This window comes from Micromys minutus (assembly GCF_963924665.1).
Source record: "Micromys minutus genome assembly, chromosome: 32".
NCBI lineage: Eukaryota > Metazoa > Chordata > Mammalia > Rodentia > Muridae > Micromys > Micromys minutus.
In genome coordinates, this window is record NC_137967.1 from 4,985,390 (window position 1) to 5,009,310 (window position 23,921).

Here is a 23,921-nt window from a genome sequence, read left to right on the forward strand (position 1 = left end):
TGGAGTCGATGTGCATGGGGTTACATATCAGAGATCTTGAGAAGCATTGCTCTGGACTTGGGAGGTGGGTGTTAGTGGAAGTGTGAGGGCGTTCCTAGAGAAGAGAATAAAGCCAGCAAGCCTGCGCTCCCCCCTACCCCGCAGCAAAGGCAGGAAATCCCGCCCTGTAAGTGCGGCAGGGTGGTGGGGAAGCGCAAAACCACAGCTAGAGAAACAACCACAGTTCTCAGCAGAACACCCTGTGCTGCGGGTTCTGACTATGGGATAGCCAGGAAAGAGGGAGGAGAGGGCCTGTGTGTCAGCTGCACTGAGCCACCCAGACAGCGAGATCTACTGTAATGCAGCACCACGCTCTCTAGAGCAGGACTTCGGGGAGTTTATGTCTAGCCTATTTGTTTTGTTGTTTGTTTAAAAAAATATTAGAAGGAGGAAAGGGGGAAACAATGTAGTTACATTTTACTCTAAAGGACAAAGGGGTACAAAATAAAATTTAAAAAGTCAGGTGGTGGTGCACACCTTTAGTCCTAGCACTTGGGAGACAGAGGCAGACAGATCTTTGAAACTGAGGCCAGCCTGGTCTACACAGCCAGTTCTAGGACAGCCAGGGCTACACAGAGGAACCATGTCTTGAAAAACAAACAAACAAAAAGGGTGCATGTGTGTGTCCTGCAGAGATGGATCCTAGTGTTGGGGTCCCACAGTGTTGGGGTCCCACAGTGTGGGGGTCCCCAGTAAAGAAAGTAGTTCACAAGTGCTTGTGACTTCACCTCAGAGAGCACTCACACCTGTCTACACACTCACAAACCTGTTTACACACTCACATGAGTAAAATGAATAAGCCCTGGGGTGGGGTGCTGGCTACATAGCTCAACAGATGTCTTGGGGTTTCTACTACATTGATCAAACACTGCGAGGAAAAGAAGCTTAAGGAAAAAAGGTTTATATCAGATTACTGATCGTCATTTCGGATTTTCGGAAGTCGGGGCAGGAGCTGATGTGAAGGCTAAGGAGGCTCGTTGCTAACAGGCTTGCTCCCCATGCCTTGCTCAGCCTGTTTTTTTTTTTTTTTTTTTTTTTTAAGATTTATTCATTTATTATGCATACAGTGTTCTGTAGCCAGAAGAAGGAATCAGATCCCATTACAGATGGCTGTGAGCCACCATGTGGTTGCTGGGATTTGAACTCAGGACCTCTGGAAGAGCAGTCAGTGCTCTTAACCACTGAGCCATCTCTGCAGCCCCTCATTCTGCTTTTTTTATAGCACCCACCTCCTCAGGGGTGGCTCCACCTATAATGGGCTGACCGTCCCTATATCAATCATCATGAAAAAGCTCCATGCTTGTCTACATGCCTACGAAGCTAGGGAGCCCTTTTCTCAGTTCAGAGTATTTCTGCCTGGGCTGGAGAGCAACCCCATGGTGGCTCACAACCATCTATAATGGGATCTGGCGCCCTCTTCTGGGACGCAGGCAGACATGCAGGCAGAACACTGTATGCGTAGTAAATAAACAAATCTAAAATAAATAAACCATCTATGCAGTTATTTACAGAGGATCTCTCTCTCTCTCTCTCTCTCTCTCTCACACACACACTCAGACAACACACCAGTGTATAATATAATAGACAAATAAAAGACTGTTCTCAAATAGACAAATAAATACCTGGGTAAAGGTATTTACTACTAAACCTGCTTACCTGGGAGATTGGGCCCAGACTTTTTAAATTTAATATATTATTTATTTATTTATAGATAGGGTTTCTCCGTGCAGCCCTGACTGCCGTGGAAGTCATTTTGTACACCAGGCTGGCCTCGAAGTCAGACACCATCTGCTCCTGCCTCAGTGCTGGGATTAAAGCTGTGCGTCACCGCCATGCCCAGTTGGACCCCAGATTTTTTAATGAGGTCCATGCCAGGTCAGTGCCTTCCTTAAAGATTCCAGACTGTAACACACTTACAGTGCTCATCTGCAGAAAAAGTGGTGGCATCTTAAGGACTCTGACATACAGCTTGGAAGGAAGGAGAGACTTCTAGTCCCCAAGTGCGGGTGGAAATCTCACGGATTTGGCCCAGGCTGTGGATTCCAGAGCAGAAACAATTACTTAGCATGGCATCGAATGGTGTGCGCGCCCTCTGCTGGCGAGCGCTGGGACTACTGGCTGGGAAGTCACGAGCTCTTAATCAGGGGTTCCTGCTTCCCTGTGGGGTTCCGCTTATTTGTGAAAAGCATCTTGGAATTTGATTTGTGTGTAGGTCAGACAGTTTGTTGTTTTCTTCCCACCACGTGGATTTCGGGGATCTAGGGTTTTCCCTCTTGTCGTTAACTTTTAAAGTTAGCAAACAAAGTAATGGGTCTGATAGCATTGGGTAGGGGATACCAGAGTTAGGACCCAGGTTCTGATCTCTAACAGCACCCTAGTTCTTCACTGGGGCATCCCAGGCAGGTCTCACTGAGCCACACTCCCTCTTAGACTGACAGTCGTAGCTCTGGAGTCTGTTTTATTCTCCAGGAAAAAAATTAATTTCATTAAAAAGAATCACTTATGTGTTCATGTGTCTGGCCTACATATATCTCTATGACCCCCACATGTGTGCAGCATTCTTGGGGGCCAGGAGTGGGTGTTGGACCCCCTGGAACTGGAGTTGCAGATGGTCGGTGCTAGGAATGAAACCTGGGTCTTCTAGAAGAATGGGTTAGGGTCTTACTGCAGGGCTACCTTTCCAGTTCCTACATTACCTTTCTAAGCTGCTAGCTGACTTGATGGAACTCAACCTTTACCCTACGCTTTCTCCTATGCTTTAGTCAAGGCTTTCAGGCCTTGTGGGACTCCCCCACCTCCCTCCTCTTCCCCTCCACAGTTTCTCTGTGCAGTTTTAGCTGTCCTGGAACTGGATCTGTAGACCAAGCTGGCCTTGAACTCAGAGATCCACCTTCCTCTGCCTTTCTTTTTTTAATATCTATTTATTATGTATAGAGTTCTGCCTGTATGTACACATACACACCAGAAAAGGGCATTGGATCCCATTACAGATGGTTGTGAGCCACCATGTGGTCAGTGCTCTTAATTTCTGTACTGGCTGGTTTTGTGTCAACTTGGCACAAGCTGGAGTTATCAGAGAAAGGAGCCTCCCTTGAGGAAATGCCTCCATGAGATCCAGCTGTAAGGCATTTTCTCAACTAGTGATCAAGGGGGGAGAGCCCCGCCCACTGTGGGTGGAGCCATCCCTGACCCAGCCCATTGTGGGTGGAGCCATCCCTGGGCTGGTAAACCTGGGTTCTATAAGAAAGCAGGCTGAGCAAGCCAGGGGAAGCAAGCCAGTAAGTGACATCCCTCCATGGCCTCTGTATCAGCTCCTGCTTCCTGACCTGCTTGAGTTCCAGTCCTGACTTCCTCTGATGATGAACAGCAATGTGGAAGTGTAAGCTGAACAAACCCTTTCCTCCCCAACTTGCTTCTTGGTCATGATATTTTGTGCAGGAATAGAAACCCTAAGACAATTTCTGAGCAATCTCTTCAGCCCCCTTCCTTTGCCTTCTGAGCACTGGGATTAAAGGCATGCACCACCGTGCCCAACTCCTTGCTGGGCGTCTTGGATTGAACCCCCAAGCAGCAGATATGGTTCAGCTGGGTTCAGGTGGACTCCAATAATATAGTTGGGGTGGCTCTCTAGCTTTCTTCCCTCTCTCTTCCCCGCTTCTTTGTATGTTGACAGATGACAGGTGTGTACCGCCAGGCCTGGCTCTCCACTGGCATTTGGTAGTCAAGGCTTGACCCTGTTCCACGCTGAAAGCAGCCCACTAGAAACACTTCCCCAGTTGCCTTGCATTTTCTCAATGTTGGGTCCCCAAATTTTCCCTGATTTTTCTTTCTGGGTACTTTAGGTAGTTAGGTGACGTCTGTGTTCTGTGTCCCTGTGGTGTAGAGGCTGGGTATCTTATTGTCTCTCACTGAGCCTGGAATGGGATGGTGTGGCTGGTCTTCCTGTCTCTGAGGTCAGCATTACAAGAGTCTGACCTAGCCTGCGCACTCTCCAGCCTCCGCCTGTTTTAATCCAGGTTATTTTCCTTCTGGAAGCTTGGAATGCAAAGCCTGTGTTCAACCAATAACAGGGACATTCTGCCCTCTAGTGGCCGCAGGTGGACAACCGAGTTACGGGCCCTTCCAAATCTATGGAGGACTGTGTGGTGTGTATCTTATCAAAATTACACACCAAAGCTGCAAATTGAGAGTACAGAAAAGATCTAGGCGTGTGTTAATTGTTTCTCTTATTCTGAGACAGTCTTATGTAGAACAAGCTAGCCTAAACCTGGCAGCCATCCTCCCGAGGGATGGGATGGAAACACGGGTCGTCACACCTAAAACAAGATGGCTGGGCTGCAGTGGCTCAGAGCGCTCGCTGCACCTTGCAGAGGATACAAGCCTGGCTCCCAGCATCCAGACTGGGCTGTTCAGGACTGCGTACGACTCTGGCGCCAGGGGTCTGACAGATTATTTCGGTCATTGTAATCATGTGCAAACCCCTCCCTAGTCCCACATCAGATTAAAGGGACTCCTCAGTGCTTGCTTAGTGCCTGCCCCTGCGAGTACAAAGACAAAAGAAGAAAGCCTTTCAGCTTTACTTGGAGCTGGGGGTGAGGGTGCTGTGTCTCTTGTGAACATTTAGGGTTGGGGAAGGAGGAAAGCTGGGCATCCACAGGGAAGCTGGCTCTTGAGAGATGCTCTCCAGGTGTTCAGGGAAAGATGAGGTAGGGTAAGTGCATACGAGGCAGTGTGCAGTGCGTAACAGGTCTGCAGGGGACGCTTGGGAGAAGGGCACAGGGTGGGGGCAGGTCTATGTATAGGAGTCTTGGCAGGTAGCTGACCAGGAGTCTGAAGGTACACTTGTCGGATGGGGCACCCCTCCCAGGAGCTCAGGGCTTCAGAGTGGATGCCCGCACCTCGGGCCGCCTACAATGAGACACCAGACATCCAGACTGTTCACACCCAGGTTTATCGGGTCATGGTTCAGGCCTGCATCACCGGCCGGGACATCTCAGCCTGTAGCTTCACTCCGGAGCCGGCAAAGCCCGTGCCGCCCTGGGGAGGAGGGAGAAGAACAAGCTAGAGATTCTGACAGGTTCTGACAGGCTGGGCTCCAGGCAGCAGTGGTGGTTCTGTCTCGTCCCAGGGCAGGAAATGGAGGGCGTTCAGGACATAGAAAAGTTTGGACAGTGGGGGTGCCTTTGACAAAGGGGAGGAGCCCATGGGCGGAGGAGGATGGGGCATTAGAAAGAAAAAAACGCAAGGTGTTGTGGGGGAACCAACAGTGTGTGGGAGGAATAACATGGGCGGTCAGGGGGCGGGGTGAGCTAATGGTAACTCACCCGCTGCAGCACAATGATGTCGCGCTCTGTCAGCGTGTCCCCAGTCACCGGGTCCACCATGTCCTTCCGGATCAGTTTCTCGACACACTCCAGGGTGACCACGGCCCCACTAGAGTGGAAGACGGTGCAAAGGTCGGCACTGTGGAACCTCGGACCCCTCCAGCCTCTTCTCCCCACCGCCTACTCACGAGGGCCGCAGCACTGCGCACGGCGTGGCATTGCTCAGACTGTCCCGGGTCACTGCACAAACGTAGCGCTCACTGCGTGTAATGAGCCCCACGCGGTCCACAGAGTCGTCCAGCTGCGTGAAGCGCACTGACGTCAGGTCTGACATGCGCAGTGGCTTCCCGGACATCGGGCAGGTCACCGTGCGGGACTAGGGGCAGAGGCAGGGTCAACAGGGGAGAGAGACAGTCAGGGTCAGCCATGTGGACAGTGGAAGGCGCATGAGGGACAGAAGTCCTGGCCACTGGGAGCTCACCGGTTTTTCCAGCTTGGTGGCCTTTGCCTCGGGCGTCAGTGAGGGAATCCAGAAGCTGGGTAGGGCTTTGTCCTTGTCCTTGCCTAGGGGACCCACACTGGGCCCTGGCTGTTCACCATCTGTGGGAGGGAGAAGCGGGGATACACCTCAGGAAGCCACTCTCTAAAGACCTGACCAAGGGAAGGTATTCTTTGTCACCTGTGTTGGGCAAGGTAGCAGTCTTGGGCATGAAGGGGTTGAGGGGCCGGCTCACGATGGCTGCCTCCTTCTCCAGGAAGCCTCGAACTTGGTCCTGTGCTGCAGCTCGCTGAAGCTCTTTCTGCTCTTCTCTCCGGGCTCCTCGCTGCTTCTCATAGGCCTGGGGGAGAGGGGCCTGTGTTCACATAGCAGGGCCCAGCAGTGGGGGGACAGAGCCCTGAGCAGCTCTGGCAGGACTGGCAATGGTTTCTCATGCATGTGTTCGATAACGTGGCCCTGGCATCTGAGTCTGTGGCTTCCTACTCGGTGTGGGACTCAGTCCTCCAGCTTGCTGGCCGGGCCTCCTCAAGGTGAGCCGGGGGCTCCTGTGGCCCAGGATGGGTGACCCTGAACTCCCGATTTTCCACCAACCAAGTCATGCACCACCATTCCTGGTTATCCGTGCTGGAGGTGGGACTAGGGCTTCATGCACACTAACCAAACACTCCACACCGAGCCACTTCTCCAGCCACAAGGTGAAGTTTCTAAAGTGCCTAGACTGACAGGAACATGGCAGTCACAACACAGCACGCTGGCTAGCCGGCGAGCCCGTCCTGCCGTGGGGGTAGGGGAACCTGACTCGGCAATGTAAGTAGTACAGTGTGCTGGGCCCTATGTGACCAGAACAGGTGGGGAATGTGTGCCCCTTGCCCAGTCCTGCCTGGCACCTAGCAGGTGCCAAGCAGTCAGCTCTGGAGACTCCCCGGGTCACCCAGCTGAGGTGGTGAAGGTAACAAAGGCCGAGGCCATGAAGGCCTCCGACGGGGGCACCGAGGTAAGGGAGAGTCTGGCTGGCCCTGGGCTGTGCACGGAGTCTGGGGAGCAAGTGCTGAGCATGTGTGAGCAGGAGGACAGCAGAAGGCTACAAGCCTGAGGCCTGTGAGGCCCTCCCTGGGTTCATGCCTGGTCCAAAACAGAGACAAAGGAAGGGGCCTGACACAGTGTGTCCCTCCCTGCGTGCCTGTCCCTCCCTGTGTGCCTGTCCCTCCCTGTGTGCCTGTCCCTGGGCTGATGGGCCTGGGTCACAGTAGGCACTTCATTTATCTATCTGTGTCTTCCATTTGCTCTGTGGCACCCTGAGTTCACCCCAGCAGCCTCTGTGCAGATGAGGACACCACAGCACACAGGCCGACAAGCCTCTGCTGAGAGCCTGGAGCTGAGGAGAGCAGGGACGATGTTCCTGTGGGCTGCACTTCAGTGGGGACACAGGAGGAAGCAGGAGGGCACACGGGGTCGCAGGGTCCTAGGGTAGGGTTAGCAGGTGCACCCCAGGCGAACGGAGCTGACATCAGACACTGCGGCCCTCCTCTCCTCAGCCTCACCTTCATCTGCCGGGCAATCTCTTTCTTCTGGTGTAGGATGTACTCCAGGATCGCCTCCCTTTCATACAGGTAGCCATCTGGGCTGCGGAGAGAGGGGATGAGGAAAACATGGGCCTGGGCTCAGCTGCTCATCCATCGTCCTGTGATGGTACCCTCCCCACACTGGCTGGCACCACGCATATTCAGGAGAGCGTCTGTTCCCTCACCGCCCTGGGGACCACTCAATACCCTTAGGTGACGTCTGCCACAGCACTCCCTCAGCCCGTCTCTTTTTCTTTTGAGACATGATGTCCTGCAGCCTGGGCTAGCTTCACACTGCTATGTAGCCGAGGCTTGCCTCAGACCTTGTCTTCCTGTCTGCACTGCCTGAGTGCTGGGGTGACGGGTGTGCATCACACCGGTGCTGGGATGGACCCGGAGCTTCCTGCACGCTAAGAAAGCACTCTACCCCGAGCCAGCCCCAGCTACTAGCAGCGAGCTCGCTCTCTCCGCCTCTGGTGAGGACTCCGAGGCTCTGAGGTCTGCTAAACCCACACACACCAGCTGCCCCTCCGCCCCTCCCCAGCTTACGTGACCACAGGGTCATGGCAGGGCTGCAGAGAGAGACAGCAGCAGTCAAAGTCCTTCACGGCATCCCGGCTCAGCCGAATGTTCTGGGTCCCATAGCCTGAGGCCGCTGGGGACAGAACACGGTGATGGTGAAGAGAGGGGTGGGAACATGCCCTCCACAGAGCGTCCCAGAGAAATGTGCAGGTTTGTCAGAGCCTGAGAAAGGCATGGCTAAGTCAGCCTTCGTTCCTGGCAGTGGGGTGAGGAGGAAAGGACCCGACATGGGATGGTGTGTGTTAGATAGGCCACATGGGTCACTTTGCCTATGGTCACCATCATTAGTATAGAGGGGGCAGAACAGCACCTCGCAGAGGGTGACACGGAAGGGAGGTCCCAGACGGTACCTGTGTCCTTCTTCTTCTCATGGTAGGTGTAGACAGCCCCCGCCGTGCAGTTCTTGCCGTGCCGAGTCATCTTGTCCAAGGAGGGGGAGGTGGCAAGGTGACCACAGGACGCTCACACAGGATGTGAACACCTCCTGTGCTTGTGGTCGGTAGCCTGCTCCAGAAGTCTGTTCAGCTCTCCTAAAACACAGCCGTAAACCACAGCAGAAGGTGGGTCTCAAGAGCGAGGACAGATCACCAGGCAGTGCCTGGGCCGCTTCCTTTTGTTTCTGAGACAGAGTCTCCCTGTGTAGCCCAGGCTGGCCTCAAACACCTCTGCTCATCACCTTTCTCTTTAAAAAAAGTGTCTTCCTCTAGAGCCCAGGTGACCTTGCATTCCAGGCAAACCTCCTGCCTCAGCCTCTCCAGTGCTGGGAAGACAGGCTGAGCCACCGCATCCAATTTATGCAGTGCTTGGGGTGCAGTGTGGGTCTCCGTGCTAGGCAGGTTCGCCGAATGCTGGACGGCATCCCCCAGCCCTCCACACGTGCCTCTCCTTTCAGTTAATAAGCCATCGGGAGGCAGGAGAAAGAGTTCAAGGTAGGGGCTGGAGAGATGGCTCAGGGGTTCAGAGCACTGGATGCTCTTCCAGAGAACCTGGGTTCAATTCCCAGTACCCACATGACAGCACACACCCAGTTCCAGGGCTTCTGGTACCTTCATACAGACACACACGCAGACAAGACTCCAGTGCACTTAAACAAACAAAAAGGGGCTCAAGGTGACCTTGAATTACTTTGAACCTACAAAGTGAGTTTGGAGGCCAGCCTGGGCTACACGAGACCCTGCTCAACAAACAAACAAGCCATGATGCATGTAAGACACTCTCGCTGGAACCTTGTCTTCCCCAAAAAACATTTTATCTGCTTGCTTGAGCATCATGTGCGTGCAGTGCCTGCGGAGACCAGAGGAGGGTGACAGACCCTCTGAAGCCATTGTCACAGGTGGCAGTGAGCTGCCATGGGTGCTGGGAAACCGAGCCAGGTCCAGAAGAGCAGCCATCATTACTAGTCGCTGAGCCATGTCTCGAGCCTGGATATTTTTAAGTAACGTCATTATCCTCTTCAAAAATGGAGCTGATGTAACCCAAATGCAGTGATCTAAACCCATCTCTGATGTTTCCCACCGTTCACTTGTGTTGCCGTCTTTACTACTGTGCAGGTTCTTTTTCTCCCACCTTCTGCCCCTTCCCACCCCCAGCACTAGATAGGGGGAAGAGGGTTGGAGGAAAAGGGTTGGAAAGGGGGCGATATCATCATTAAACTACTTCCTGCTCACTAGGGGCATCCAGCTCCTTGGGGCAAGTTTGACCTCTGAGGTCAGGATATCTAATCTTTTCCTTTCAGTCTCTGTGCCTGGCTACTTAGCAAACTAAGAACCAACAACCCACCCCACCTCTCAGGGCCCTAGCATTTATACACCCTCTGAAAAGTCCTCAGAGTCCAAATGTCACACAATTGCAGAAACTCTCTGCAGCTGGCAAAACCACGCCTCTGCTAGAGCTCGAGGCAAACCACAGTCAGCTGCTGTGGACAGTCTGAAGCAGCCCCATACCCAACACCTGGGGTTAAAACAAAAACATATTCTTATAGTTCTGTGTTTTTCAAAGAAAGCAAAGCTCCAAAATTATCAATACACATTCAAAACACACACACACACACAGAGAGAGAGAGAGAGAGAGAGAGAGGAATAATAAACTGCTTATTTAATAAGAAACAAAGTCAGGGCAGGCCTGGTAATGAAATGCTGGCCCGTTATCTCAGATCCTGGCCTGAGTAACCTGTCTAAGAGCTGGGATAGAGCTCTTGCAATAACAGGGCACCTACCTAGTACTCAAGAGGCCTGGGGTCAACCACAACACTTCAAGGAAACCAAACACACACAGGAAAAACATAAGACAAAACCCACGAGGTATAGGGGTCTGAGAAGGAGGCTTTTCTACAGTGTGCAAGCCACAGGCAGGAGCCCAAGATGGGGTGGGATCCTCCCTGAGTGTGCTGAGCTGCTGGGCCAGTTCCACTGCTGCTCTCTGTGTGTGCTCCTGGAAGAGATGAACCAGGGACCCTCGATGTGGTGGCCCACACCTGCAATACCAGTACTTAGAGCTCTACATGTGTGCTGTAGGGTTCTGTCTACAAGGACCAATCAATCAACAGTGCTGTACCCGACGATTCCCGCACCCATCTCAAAACACCTCAGCTGGCCTCTTACCCTATGAGGTGGAGGATAGCCTTGAACTTCTTATCCGCCTTCATCCGCAGTACAGACAAGTGGATAGCCCCACTGGTCCATTTAACTTTGGAGCCAGGATTGGAGGGATGGCTCAGCGGTTAAGAGCACTGACTGCTCTTCCAGAGGTCCTGAGTTCAAATCCCAGCAACCACATGGTGGCTCACAACCATCTGTAATGAGATCCGATGTGTCTGATGACAGCTACAGTGTACTCATATATAATAAATAAATAGATCTTAAAAAAGATTTATTTTGATGTGCCTGGGTGTTTTGCCTGCATGTATGTCTGTGCCCCTCGGGGTGCCTGGTGCCTGCAGAGGCCAGAGGAGGAGCCAGATCCCCTGGAACTGCAGTTACAGTTTTTCTTCACACCTTCACCACAGGGTTTCCTGTGACTGTCACTAAGCACAGGCCAGCTGAGAAATGTCATCTCTAGGACAGAAGGAGAAGACGGTCTAACCAATCGAAGACCACAGCCCTCGTCAATCCCAGCAAGTTTAAGACTAGAGCATTGCCTGCATGGCTTCTACACACAACATGTGTGTTGGATGCAAACAAGGCCAGAAGAGGGGGTCAGATCCCCTGGAACCGGAGGCAAGACATTGTGAGCTACCATCTGGGTGCTGGGAATTGAACCTGGGTCCTCTGAAAAAGAACAGAGGGGCTGGAGAGATGGTTCAGTGATTAGAGCACTGACTGCCCTTCCAGAGATTCTGAGTTCAATTCCCAGCAACCACATGGTAGCTCACAGCCATCTGTGATGGGATCCGATGCCCTCTTCTGGTGTGTCTGAAGACAGCGACAGTGTGCTTACATATAATAAATAAATCTTTAAAACAAAACAAGGAAAGAGAACCAGAGGAGTCCTCTCTCCGTCCCCCACTTGTTGCTCGCACAGAGGATCGGCTCCCAGCACTGACACAGTGGCTCACACCATCTGTACCTCTAATTCCAGGGTATCCAATGTCCTCTCTGACCTCCAGAGACATTAGGCGCATTCTCAGGCACAAGCCACACCCCTGCCAAACACTCATATTTATAAAATAATCTTTGCACAGAGAGCGTTTGGCCAGCCGTGGATATATGGTAAAACACTGTCTCAAATACCAAACAACCGAAGGGAGTGACTCGGGGCCTAAAGGGGCTTGCCACAAAACCTGATGACCCAAGTTCCATACCAGGAACCCACATGGTGGTACCAGAGATTCCTGAAAGCTGTCCTCTGACCTCCACTGGGACTGGAGGCGTGACCACCAGACCTGGCCCTGATCTTGAAATTCTGAGTATGTTCTCTGACACCACGGCAAGATGCTCAGGGGAGGCCCCCTCCACTGCTCTGACAGGAGTGGGGGCCCAGTCTGATCCTGCCCTCCTTCTGTTGACCTTGGTTTTTGGTTTTCTACTTAGTTTTGTGTTGTTTTGAGAAACAGGGTTTCTCTGTGTAGCTCTGGCTGTCCTGGAACTAACTTTATAGCTGAGGCTGGCCTCAAACTCAGAGATCCATGCCTATGTCTCCTGGGCGCTCAGAGTTTCCCCGAGAGCTGAGATTAGAGGCAAGTGCTACCACACCCAGTTTTATTTTTCCTGCCTGTGAGTACGCCTGCAGACCAGAAGAGGGCGCCAGATCTTACTATAGGTGGTTGTGACCCACCATGTGTGGTTGTAGGCCTTGAACTCAGGACCTTTGAGAAGAGCAACCAATGGTCTTAACCTCTGAGCCATCTCTCCAGCCCCTCCCCCGTTTTTAAAATGTAAGTGTGTGTCTCTGTGTGTACCAACATGTGAATGCAGATGCCGAAATAGGCCAGAACAGGGTGATCTCTCAGAAGAGAGCGCCACAGTTACAGGCCATTGTGAGCTGCCTGTCTCAAAACACTTTTTTAAAAAAGAGCTGAGCCATCTCTCCAGGCCGGAGTGCTGGCTGTGGTACCACGGTCACTCTCCCATCTGTCCCCTAAAGGGTCTCCTTTGCCCAGGACCTGCTCAGAGCAGAGGACTATAAAAGATCTAGGACTCCAGATGCTGAGGCTGCTAATGTCCTTCCAGAAGCCCACACCCCTATCTCTGGTATTATGGGGTTTGCCATGATTTTATTTTTATTCCCTTATGCTGTGCAGTTTAATTTCTGAGGCCACACGAGGTTTGGAGGCTTTGGATACTCAGATAGCCGACTGAATGGACACATATGGGCTGGAGAGATGGCTCAGCGGTTAAGAGCACTGACTGCTCTTCCAGAGGTCCTGAGTTCAGTTCCCAGCAACCACATGGTGGTTCACAACCATCCGTAATGGGATCTGCTGCCCTCTTCTGATCTGTCTGAAGACAGCAACGGTGTATTCATATATATCATATATAATAAATAAATCTTAAAAACAAAGAAGACAGACTGGCCAACTACAGTGGCAACATGTAACCAGGAGGGAGATGTTGGGTTTCTGACAAGGGAGAAAGGACTGAGATGCATATTTTTCCACATCAAAGCAGACCTGGCCTCCAGGTTCTCCCAGCATCCCCCAGTCCCTACTTGATATACTCTGCCCCCAACCTTGAACTTTTTCTTTCCTCCCCCCTACCCCTTGGCTACTCCCCTGGCCTCAATCCTTGGTACCAGTGAACTCGCCTACCAGAGAGCAGTTTCCCAATAAACTTGCCTTTAATATAATCTAATCTGGCTTGAATTGGTTCAAATTGAATTGAATTTCACCAGCTGGGAAGAAATAACCTATCAGTAGAGGAGAATCAGGAGTTCAAGGCCAGTGTAGACTAGATAGTGAGACCCTGTCAGCCTGGCTTACAGAGTGGTTTCCAGGACAGCAGGACTACACAGAGAAACCCTGTCTCTAAAAACCAAAGTGGCAGTAGTAGTGATAAATTATTAATACATAAATAAACAAAGCAGCCCCTGGCTGAGAGCACATATTCAGGCCTTGGGCATGGCTCAATTACATATCATCCAGACACTGTGGTCTCTCTCTCTTTCTCTCTCTCCCCTTTCTCCACCCCTCTCTCCCCATGGAGACTCCCCTAGCCTCAATCCTTGGGGCCTTGAGATCTGAGTTCATATCCCCGCACCCAGGTCAAAACCCAGTACAGCCAGACATGGTACTTGGCCCCAGGAGTAACGAAACAACAGTCAAGAATGAGAATGAAGAGGTGGAGAGACCAGGACAACACACGCTCTTGGGTGTTCCACTGGTGAGGTGAAAGAACCAACCCACTGATCTTACTCCCCATGAGTGAAAGAAGGCATCCGTACAAGCCTCGGATACAAATGCTCACAGCAGCACCTCTTAGAGCCAAAAAGTAGGCACAAGTCTAAAGGCCCATCAATTGATGCAGAAATAAAGGGTGTTATATCTCACACAACAGACTATTCATCTGAAAACAGGGTATCGGGCTATAACACGGGCAGACCTAGAAACAACACAATGTGGGAGAGAAGCCAGTCACAAAAGCCCATATCCTGTAGGGTTGCATAAGGACTGGGGGTGAGAAAGACAGGAGGTGGCAAAGAATGTAGGGCAAGATTTCTCTTGGAGGGTATTAACCAAGTCCTAAAACTGTTTTGAGAGGTAGCTCGTGGAGCCCAGGCCTCTGATTCTCTATGCATCCGAGGATGGCCTGAACCTTGGATTCTGCAGCCTCTACCTACTGGGTAATGACACGTCTGAAGCATCTGGTTCCCCAGGACTGACGAATGCAGGTGTGGCGCGGCACCCAGAGAACATGCTCTGAAACTGTTAGTGGTGAGGTCATTACAGTTCTGGGAGTATACTACAAACCGCTGAATTGTTTGCTGTAAGTGGGTAAGTACACAGTGTGTGAAATTATATCCCAATAAACTGCATTGAAAACAAGAACAAGAGCCAGGAGTGGTGAGTGCTGCTTGTAATTTCAGTACCAGGCTTGCCTGTCTCAACAAAACAAAACAAAACAAAACAGATTAAGAAGCTGGAGAGACGGCACTGTGGCTAAAAGCACTGGCTGTTCTTCCGGAGAACCTGGGTTTGATACCTAACACACAATGGCTGCTCACAACTGTCTGGAACTCCAGTTCTAGGGGGTCTGATGGCCTTCTGGCCCCTGTAGGCACTCCATTCACATGGGGTGCACAATCATAAAAACACACAAAACACTCATTTACAGAAAATAAAATTAAGTCCTTTCCTTTCTTTTCTTTTTAGGACAGTGTCTCACTATGTAGCCCTGGCTGGCCCGGAACTCTGTATGTAGGCCAGGCTGGCCTGACATTCAGGGAGATCCACCTATCTTGCCTCCCCAATGCTGGGATTAAAGATGTCTTCACCACACCCATTTAAATAAATCTTTTTTGGGGGAGGGGGGAGTTTTCAAATGCCCCACACTTTAAAAATGTTTTATTGGTTCTTTGTGAATTTCACATCATGCCCCCTTATCCCACACATATCCCCCCTCCCATTACTTTACATAAATCTTAATCTTCCTACAAAGATACAAAAATATATAGTGAAATTTGATGCATCCTGGACTACAAGCCACCTTGTCTCAATACCAAAACAAAAAACTAAAAAAAAAAAAAAAAGCGCCAGGGTGGTGGTACACGCCTTTAATCCCAACACTCAGGAGGCAGAGGCAGGATTGATCTACAAAGTGACAGATTTGACAGATTTGGGCTGCCACACAGAAAAACCTTGTCTTACAAAACAAAAACGAATAATGTGTGTATATGTATGTAAATGTGGCCGGGTGTGGTGGTGCACACTTTTAATCTCAACACTTGGGCGGCAGAGGCCGGTGGACCTCTGCGTTTGAGACTAACTACATAGGGAGTTCTAGAACAGCAAGAGCTACATACAGAATGAGACTGTCTCAAATGAAATAAAATAATTTACTTTCTTTAAGGAGTCTTCAAGGGCTCAAATCACTACTGATCATTACGCTCCTCACCACTGTCTAGGAAACTGAAACCGATTAAGGAATCCGATCTCAACTCTCACAAATCCGGGGAAGTCCCGAATTTCTCTGCTTACGGGGCCAGGTCGCTCCTTGACTGCGGAACTCATTTTCTATTACCAGCCAGGATGAAGGAGACTTTACGGGGCACCCTGGGAAATGTAGTTCCTCTTCCAACTTAGCTCAAGAGCGCTCGATTAATGATTGACAGGGAGTTGGAGTACGGAAACCTTATCCTACATACCTCAAAACTCCAAATATCTCCCACAAGAAAGGATGTTAGCGACTTGACCCTCACCGCCTGCAGCTTACCTCAAAAACGGTTATCCGACCTGTCGTCGCTTCAACTCTGTCCCGAACCGGAAAAGAGTATTGTTTTTAAATCACCACTCCTCCCACTTCCGCCCGGCAGTAGGAAACCGGAAATAACTCTGCCCCTAGCTGCGGAGGCGCTTCGCCTGGCTTGGTAAGTGCTTTCTTCTTTTCTTCCATCCCCCCGGAAACGTGAGTGTCAACTCGAAGGTTCCGGTGAGCGAAAGTGGCTTGACTTTCGGAGACACCTTAGCCTGTACTACGCATTCCCCAAGCGGGGCAGTTGCTTTGAGTCTCTTGAAGTTTGAGTTTAGGGACTAACTCCGTCACCCGAAGAGTCTGATATCCAGTTCCCCAAATATATACGCATTTTTTTTTCCTGACGCATCTTAAGAGACGATTAAATGAGAAAAAGCAATAATCAAAGATCACGAGGTTAAACTGTTCAAGTTACCTTCAGGAAACAGATTTATTGTGGTACCGCCCAGTTATTTCAGGAACCAAAGCATTCCGTTCCCACCAGTTGGTAGATCTCTAGAGACCTAAGATTTATTTTCCTGGCTCAGCCAAGCAAGTGATCTATATAGAGAGACTCTGGCTGGAAAAGGAGGGGGAAGAGACGAATAAAGTCCCCTAGATCCCTCTATAGTGTAGGGAAGCATTGCTTCTTCTGTGTGGGGCAGTGGCACTGAAGTTCTTGATCCTATGGTCCCTTTAAGTACTTTGTCCCTTACCTGAGTCCCTCCCAAAGCAGGTAATCAGTAGCCCCGCCCCCTGCCAGTAGCCAGATCAGATCGGGCCTAGTAACCGAGGTAGAGCACCCCTCCTCCCTCTCCCCTCCCCTCTCCCTTCTCCCTTTGCACAGCTGGCTACTGCTAACCCAGAGGGTCTTCACTGAAGAAAAGAACAGGCCTCCCAGCCCTGGGCAGGTAAGTGAATGAATGCTCCCAGAGAAACTTGTGGGCAAGTGATCTGGTGTCCTGACTCCCCACAGTATTGGGATCTAGAAACTTGGGACCCCAAGAACTAGGCTGTGGGTCCCCAGGGCTCTATCCCCTGAAGCCTTTAAGACCTAGAAATATAGGACCTGGTCTGTACTGTAGTCTTTGATCTCTGAGGTTCAGTGAGGTAATAGCAGAGGGAGGTTGGCTTGGAATATAAGTAATCTGCTGGGTTGGAAGGGATCAGGACTGATGAGCCTGTTTTAAATGCCTACGATGTGTTGTCAGACTTGTGATGGGTGCTAGGTGTAGAAAGATAGCCTCAGCAACTCTGTGCTCATCACTGGGAGAGTACTAACACCTCCAAAGTCCTCCTCCAACATTCGAATACCTGGTACAATAGGCAAGTACTTTTACCACCTGGTAACAGTTTCCTTGCCTATAAAATGCAAGAGTCATAGGACTGGTTTAAAAATTGAGATGAGCGGATAAAGACCCATGGTGTCTGGCATGGGGATACAGGGTGAGTGCTTGCTTTCATCTTCATTCATGACTGTAGAGTCTGGGCAGGGAGTCCTGACCTCACAGCTCTGCTGAGGCATCTGTCACCTGGGAGTCCACACAATATGAGGAGCCATCCTTCCCTGCTCTTAGTCTATATGGGATTGGCCGCCTGCCTGGACACCTTACCTCATAGAGAAGAAAACCAAGGTGAGCGTTAGGGGAACAACCTTCCCCAGCCAGAATACTTCCTGGCTTCCTGACTCTTCTTCCTCACCTCAGATTCTAGGATCTATGCCCCAGCTTCTTCTCTCAGACCCACAAGGCCAACCCCTGCTTCAGAAATAAAGACTCCAGTCTTCCTCCTTCATACCCAATGGTGCAAACCCTGGCTCATCTTGCTCAGGGTTCTCCAAGCCTGGCCCACACCCCTAGAACCCCATAGTTCTTTGTCTTCTTTGTCCTCAATCCTAAAAATTCTGCTTTTGACTCTGATGTCTTTAGTTCTTGACGTCTTCCTGGATCCCCCAGAGGCCCAGAGTTTCTTAGTCGGCCGCAGGCGTTTTCCTCGCGCTAACCACTGGGACCTGGAGTTGCTGACCCCTGGGAACCTGGAACGGGAGTGTCTGGAGGAGAGGTGCTCCTGGGAGGAGGCCCGGGAGTACTTTGAGGACAACACACTGACGGTGAGTGCCTTAGAGGACCCTGGCATCAAGTGCCTGCCTGCCTTCTCTAGGTGTTAAGAATCACAGGCCTCCAGACTTCAGGTCCCTCCTCACCTTCCTGGGTCTTATATTGGGGTGGACTGTTTGGGGGCAGGGCCGTGACTTTACGTGTTTAGTTCCTACCTTTCTCTTCTCCAACCCTAGGAACGCTTCTGGGAAAGCTATACGTACAATGGCAAAGGAGGTGAGTGACCTCAGTCCTTTCCAGTTCAGTGTTGGCAAAGCAGCCTTTAACCAGAACCACCTTTCCTCCAATCACATGCTGTCCAGAGATGACTGACAAGGTGTCTCTCTGCTTTTGCTATGGCCCTTGTCTGAGAAACCCAGCACACTGTGTTCACATTCATAAGAGAGGGACATGTGGGTGAGCAGATGGTAGAGAGAGTTATTGTCGAAGGGCCCATCAGAGGGACAAACTCACCTGGGGCCCTTCCTTAGAGTCCAGAGCCCCAGCCCCTTACAAGCATCTTGGTTGCTAGTGGGGCTGTTACCTAGCAACAGAGCTAAGGCAGGAAGCCTGGCCATTCTCACCTGTCCAGTTTGCCCACCCTAGCCCCTCCTCTGAGTTCTAAAGCCCTCATCTTGGCTTGAGCTTTGTTGCTAAGGGGGGCTGCTCCTTAGCAACAGGGCCCTGGCCAGGCCAGGCCAGACAGAGGAAGCCAGAAACACTACCTGGCTGCTGTCCCCCTCCCCCACAGCTCCTTGCCAGCCACAGTCAGGATGGTTGCTAAGGAGGCCTTCTCCCTAGCAACCTTACCTAGCTGGAGGACCAGGGCCTCCTGCCCAGCTGGAGGACCCCCCTCTGGGCACCAGCTGCCCCACCCCCTCATGGCTTGGTTGCTAGGGGTGGATGCACCTTAGCAACAGGCCCTTGGTCTGTACTAGAGTCCTAACAGTGAAACTGGTTGCTAGGGGAGACAGCTCCTTTTCAACAATCTTAACAAGACCTAGTGGCTCCTTGAATCACCTGAAATCTGCCAGATTTTGGGAGACCTGTCTTCTCACTTCAAGCTAAAAGCAGGGATGGGGTGGGGACGGCAGGTAGTCAGATCTGATGGCCAGTGGCCTTGCAATCCCAGTTACTCCAGAGGCTGAAGCAGAAACATTGTGAGTTCAAGGCCAGCCTCTGCTACATGTCAAGTCTGAGGTCAGCTTGAGACTCCCTGTCTCAATAAAACAAAACCAGGAGCTGGCGTGATGTCTCAGTCGGTAAAGTGCTAGCCATGCAACCGGAGGACCTGAGTGGGATCCCCAGAATCTACAGGAGGAAGCTTCGAGTGCACCTTTGGAGTCCCACTGTTTGAGAGGAGAGGCAGAAGGGAGGGACCACAGGACTCACAGGCCAAGCAGCCTCCCTAAATCAGTGAGCCCAGTTCTTCTGAAGTAGGCCAGTGAGAGGAGCTCAGTCCCCAGACACCACATGGGAGAAGGGGAGAACTGATTTCTGGAAGCTGTCCTCTGTTCTCTACATACATGTGGCACTCAGGTGCCCCTACACACAGATGCACATGGATGTACACATATAAACAATTGAATAAAAATTAACCAAAAATATGTGTCCCTTGGGGAACACATTTAAGGTTGAACTGAGGTGCCTGTACTGTATATACACTGTATATACACACAGATACACACATATATACACATACATATATATACATATATATATATAGCAGTAAGGGCTAGAGAGATGCCACAGCCCTTAAGAGTGCTTTCTTCAACTGCAGAATACTGGAGTTTGGTTCCTAGGACCCTAGTTGGGTGCCGCTCACAACTGGTGGTAATTCTAGCAGATGCAGAGGATCCAGTGTCTTCCTTTGACCTCTGTGAGCATCCACACACATATATACCTGCTCCCCCAACACCTACACACTGATGACAATAGAATAATTAAATAGATCTTCTGGGAAATCAAGAGGCTGGAGAGATGACTTAGGACTTAAGAGTCTTCTTGCCAGTTGAGGATCTAGGGTCAGGTCCCCAGCGCCAGTATAATGGTCACATAATCCGCTGCAGTTCCTGGGGATCCAGCATCCTGTTCTGGCCTCTTACTGCACCAGGTATGAATGTAGTTCATATACATAAAATAATATAAATCTCTTTTTGTTTATTTACTTAAAGATTTATTTATTTATTATAAATAACACTGTGGCTGTCTTCAGACACACCAGAAGAGGGCGTTGGATCCCATTTCAGATGGTTGTGAGCCACCATGTGGTTGCTGGGATTTGAACTCAGGGCCCCAGGAAGAGCAATCAGTGCTCTTAACGGCTGAGCCATCTTTCCAGCCCATAAATCAAATCTCTTTTTAAAGCTAGGTGTTCCCTGGGCCAGTGGTGACATACATGTTTAATCTCATCTCTAACTCTCCAGTTCCAGGAGAGCTACGGCCACTTCTCTTTTCTAGCCTTTGTGGGTACCAGTCATTCACGTGGTATAAAGGCACATATACAAGCAAATCACCTTAACACACAGGATAAGTATATTTAAAAATTTCTGGCTGGGCCATGATGACCCATGCCTTTAATTGCAGCACTCAGAGGCACTTGGAGTTCAAGGCCAGCTTGGTCTACATAGATCCAGAAGGACATCCTGAGCTACAAGGAGAAACTCTGTCTCAAAAAAACGAACAAAGAAACAAAAAACCCCCAAAACAACAACAAAACCCCTAGAAGTTCAGTCTTCAACATGACAAAAACTATATAAAATTATTTAAAAGTAAAAAGAGCCAAGGCAAACAAATCAGATTGCAGATAGGACATTGAAGTCTCGTTTGCTTCCTGTTTGTTGAAAGGGTCCGTACCTTAGGCATGGCTTCAGGTAAGTTCAACACCTCAGGATTTCAGGGTGTCCCCTAATTTATCAGTTGTTAAGTGAGGTCTTTCTATCATTGTAAATGCTGAAGCCTTCCCTTCCTCCTGTGTCCTTCAAAGTTCAGTTTAAGTAGAAGATGCTTGTTTTTCTCTTCCTTCTCCTCCCAGTGGTGGGGATGGACCCAGGGTCCTATGTATTCATTTTGCCCAGCTGCTCTACCACTGAGCACTCATCACAAATTCTCTTCATTTCCTGTTTTGTGACCTGGCCTCACGAACTTGCCCAGGCTGACCTTGAATTCACTGTCGGATGTCTTCCAACCTGGATTCCTCCCTTTGCTTTCACAGTGGCTGAGATAACAGGTCTAGATCTTCATCCCCTACTCAGATCCACGTGGGTTTCCCTAAGCTCCTGGCAGGGGTCATGAGCCCATTCTGGGGCACAGGAAACTGAGGCTCGGAGGAGGTCTTGTTTATTGCCTGACGCCACAGGAGCCGGAAGGGACCTCAGATTTGCCTAGGGGCTCAGCCCATGCCTTTCGGAAGGGGATTGAAAGGTTGGAGGAGGTGGAAGTACTGAATCCGTGATGCCCTCTGCCCACAGGGCGTGGACGGGTGGATGTGGCAGGCCTGGCGGTGGGACTGACCTCTGGAATCCTGCTCATCGTGTTAGCTGGCTTGGGAGCCTTTTGGTATCTGCAATATCGACGGCGGCGTCTTAGAGTCCAGGAGTCCTGTCTGCAAGAGTAAGAAGCCTTCCAGGAGGAGGGGGATACAGGAGGGGGAGGGAAGGGGGTGGGATCTGAGCTTGATCTGAGGACGCGGGGGGGGGGGGGGGGCTGGGAGGCGGGGCTGAAGCTTGGGGCAGGAGACCAGTGATGAAGAGTCTCAAGACACAGCCCGTGGAGTGTAAGGCTGCCATTTCTGTTGGTCTACCCAGCAGGCAATGGTGCTTTTGGCAGTTGATACCTGTCAGTCATTTGACTGCCAGGTTTCAGTGAAGTCATCACTGTGGGTAAATCTGCACCTGGCAGGCAGGTGTGGTGGCCCTAGCACTTGGGAAGGTCCATCAAGATGGCTTAGTGGGTAAAGGAGTTTGCTCTCCCAACTGTGACAACAACATTAGGACCCACATAGTGAAAGGAGACACACTCCCCCGTGTTGTCCTTTGAGTGTGGTGATATGTGCATACACAGAGAATACATAACCGAAATTTAAATATCACAATACGATGTAAAGAATGGGTTTGGAAGCTGGGTGTGGCAGCTCACACAGGCAACCCTGATGCTCCGGAGGCTGGGCTGAAGGATTGTTGGAAGTTTTGAAGCCAGACTTGGGGAACCTTGCCTCAAAGACTGGGTTTGGGGAATTTTGGGACTAAATGTTCCTGTGTTGTGTTCGTGTCTGTGTGGACCTCCTTGTCTGTTTCTGTTGTCTGTCCGCCCGATGTTTCTCTATTTCTGGTTTTGTAACCCGTTGGTCTTGTAGGTTTCTTTTTATTCATTTCTTTTAAAGTTTTCTCTTATGTGCCTGGTGCCATCAAAGGTCAGAAGAGGGTGTCGGCTCCTCCAGGACTGGAGTGTTATAGATGGGTATGATCAGCCATGTGGGTGCTGGAACAGGAACCTCGGTCTTCAGCAAGTGCAGCTGAAGGGAACCGCTGACCCCCTTGTCTCCAACTACAATGTAGGTTTTACACTAACCACACTTTTTCTGTCCCCAGAACCGGCCTTATCATCCCTTTAAGTCCAACGACGCCTCCGCCTCCGTCTCCACCGTTGCCCCCAGGCCTTCCCACCTATGAGCAGGCTTTAGCAGCCTCTGGGGTGCACGACGCCCCTCCGCCCCCTTACTCCAGGTAGGAGGCGGGATTCTGTCTGGGTGGGGCCAGAGGGAGGCGGAGAGGCTACGCGTGGGAGGGGCGTGTCCCCATGGGAGGGGCGTGTCCCCAAGGGCAGGGTTTGGTGCTTTGGAAAACCTACATGGGGCGGGGCTTGCAGGGCGGGGCGGACCCTACGCAATTGTCTATAGAGGCGTGGCTCAGCCTTGCAATAGTGCAGCTTTTCAGGAAGGTGGGGCCTGTGCTCACAGGATTGAGGATTGGCTGAGGCACCAAGGGCGGGTCGGTGTAGTCTCGGTCGAGGGGGCGGCTGGGATGTTTGACTCTGCACTATTTACTCCCAACCCCTCCATCCCCAATAGCCTCAGAAGGCCTCACTGAAGACCTGCTCGGAGCGCGGGCTCCCTGAACTGTGCCCCTGATTCATAGTGGATTCCGGAAGTTGCCGGGTTCTTCGACGATTCTGCTTCAATGTGTCCGTCAGGGTCGTCGGACCCGAGGTCTACCACGACACACGTTTTTCCGCCGGGCACGCATACAAGCATGTCCCTGACCATCCTGTTGCTGAGTCGGTTCCCCTGGCCCTCGAGTGGCCCCCCCTTCTCCTGAGCAGTGGCCCTGCCAAAGAATAGGCAGACCTTTTGGGAAACTCGGACCAGACGTGACTCGGCTGTCACCCCACTGGTGCCGCGGGGCGCGTACACGCGGGGAACCAGGCCCTTGCACACGCCTGACTTCGTGTATTTCCCCACTCGGGCATGTGGGCGGTTCGTAATCCAGTATAAAGGGGGTGCGCTTTTGCAATGTACTGTAAGCTGGGTGTCACGCTTGTGTTGCACCCGGGTAAATGGAGTTGATCTGAGCTGCCCTCTACTTAAAAACCCTTTGAGAAAGGAAAGGGGGGTGGAAGAAATCAAAATTGAAACAATGAGAAAAAATAAAAATGCAAAAGAACTGAGCCCCCTTACTGGGTGCATTTGCGCGCGGTGGAGCTGAATATCTCTGTACAGGCGCTGTGCCCTACACCCCCAGGCTCCGCTGGTGCGCTCGCGCTCACTTGCTCCCTCCCTCCCTCCCCCCGCCTCCCAGGCTCCGCTAGTGCTCGCTCACTCTCGCTCTCTCTCTCTTTTTTTTTTTTTTTTTTTTTTTTTTTGCATTTGCACGGGATTGTGGGAGGAAGCGGAGCGCAGCCAGACACCCCGCCGCCCGCCCCCCTTCCCCTCCCCCCTC

General features: G+C 51.2%; 2 protein-coding genes across 3 annotated transcripts; one reads left to right on the plus strand and one right to left on the minus strand.

The window, feature by feature from the left end:
- Positions 1-4,971: 4,971 nt before the first annotated feature.
- On the minus strand, positions 4,972-15,919 carry NOSIP (nitric oxide synthase interacting protein). The gene is made up of 9 exons (XM_080909220.1): positions 15,872-15,919; positions 8,357-8,536; positions 7,974-8,079; positions 7,404-7,485; positions 6,043-6,202; positions 5,845-5,963; positions 5,552-5,739; positions 5,364-5,472; positions 4,972-5,076 (listed from the first exon to the last, which is right to left on the minus strand). Exons 2-9 carry the CDS (start codon positions 8,424-8,426, stop codon positions 5,005-5,007), a joined length of 906 nt encoding a protein of 301 aa, XP_080765346.1. The 5' UTR covers positions 8,427-8,536; positions 15,872-15,919; the 3' UTR covers positions 4,972-5,004.
- A 69-nt stretch (positions 15,920-15,988) lies between these two features.
- PRRG2 (proline rich and Gla domain 2) lies at positions 15,989-23,619 on the plus strand. 2 transcript variants are annotated; one of them, XM_080909227.1, is made up of 8 exons: positions 15,989-16,025; positions 16,737-16,800; positions 17,372-17,523; positions 17,818-17,999; positions 18,183-18,222; positions 21,456-21,597; positions 22,575-22,709; positions 23,054-23,619. In XM_080909227.1, exons 3-8 carry the CDS (start codon positions 17,439-17,441, stop codon positions 23,070-23,072), a joined length of 603 nt encoding a protein of 200 aa, XP_080765353.1. In that variant the 5' UTR covers positions 15,989-16,025; positions 16,737-16,800; positions 17,372-17,438; the 3' UTR covers positions 23,073-23,619. The 2 variants fall into 2 exon arrangements, with proteins under 2 accessions (XP_080765353.1, XP_080765354.1); XM_080909228.1 differs by lacking the exon at positions 15,989-16,025 and having other exon boundaries at positions 16,660-16,800.
- The last annotated feature ends 302 nt before the right edge of the window (positions 23,620-23,921 follow it).

Excerpts from the sequence above, each read along its gene's own strand:
- NOSIP (XM_080909220.1), bottom strand. The coding sequence starts at position 8,426 with ATGACTCGGCACGGCAAGAACTGCACGGCGGGGGCTGTCTACACCTAC. Across the intron at positions 5,740-5,844 it reads CCACCAAGCTGGAAAAACCG|TCCCGCACGGTGACCTGCCC; the intron begins GTGAGCTCCCAG and ends CTCTGCCCCTAG. Across the intron at positions 5,473-5,551 it reads TGCGCAGTGCTGCGGCCCTC|TGGGGCCGTGGTCACCCTGG; the intron begins GTGAGTAGGCGG and ends CTTCCACTCTAG.
- PRRG2 (XM_080909227.1), top strand. The coding sequence starts at position 17,439 with ATGAGGAGCCATCCTTCCCTGCTCTTAGTCTATATGGGATTGGCCGCC. Across the intron at positions 18,223-21,455 it reads TACGTACAATGGCAAAGGAG|GGCGTGGACGGGTGGATGTG; the intron begins GTGAGTGACCTC and ends CTCTGCCCACAG. Across the intron at positions 21,598-22,574 it reads CAGGAGTCCTGTCTGCAAGA|AACCGGCCTTATCATCCCTT; the intron begins GTAAGAAGCCTT and ends TTCTGTCCCCAG.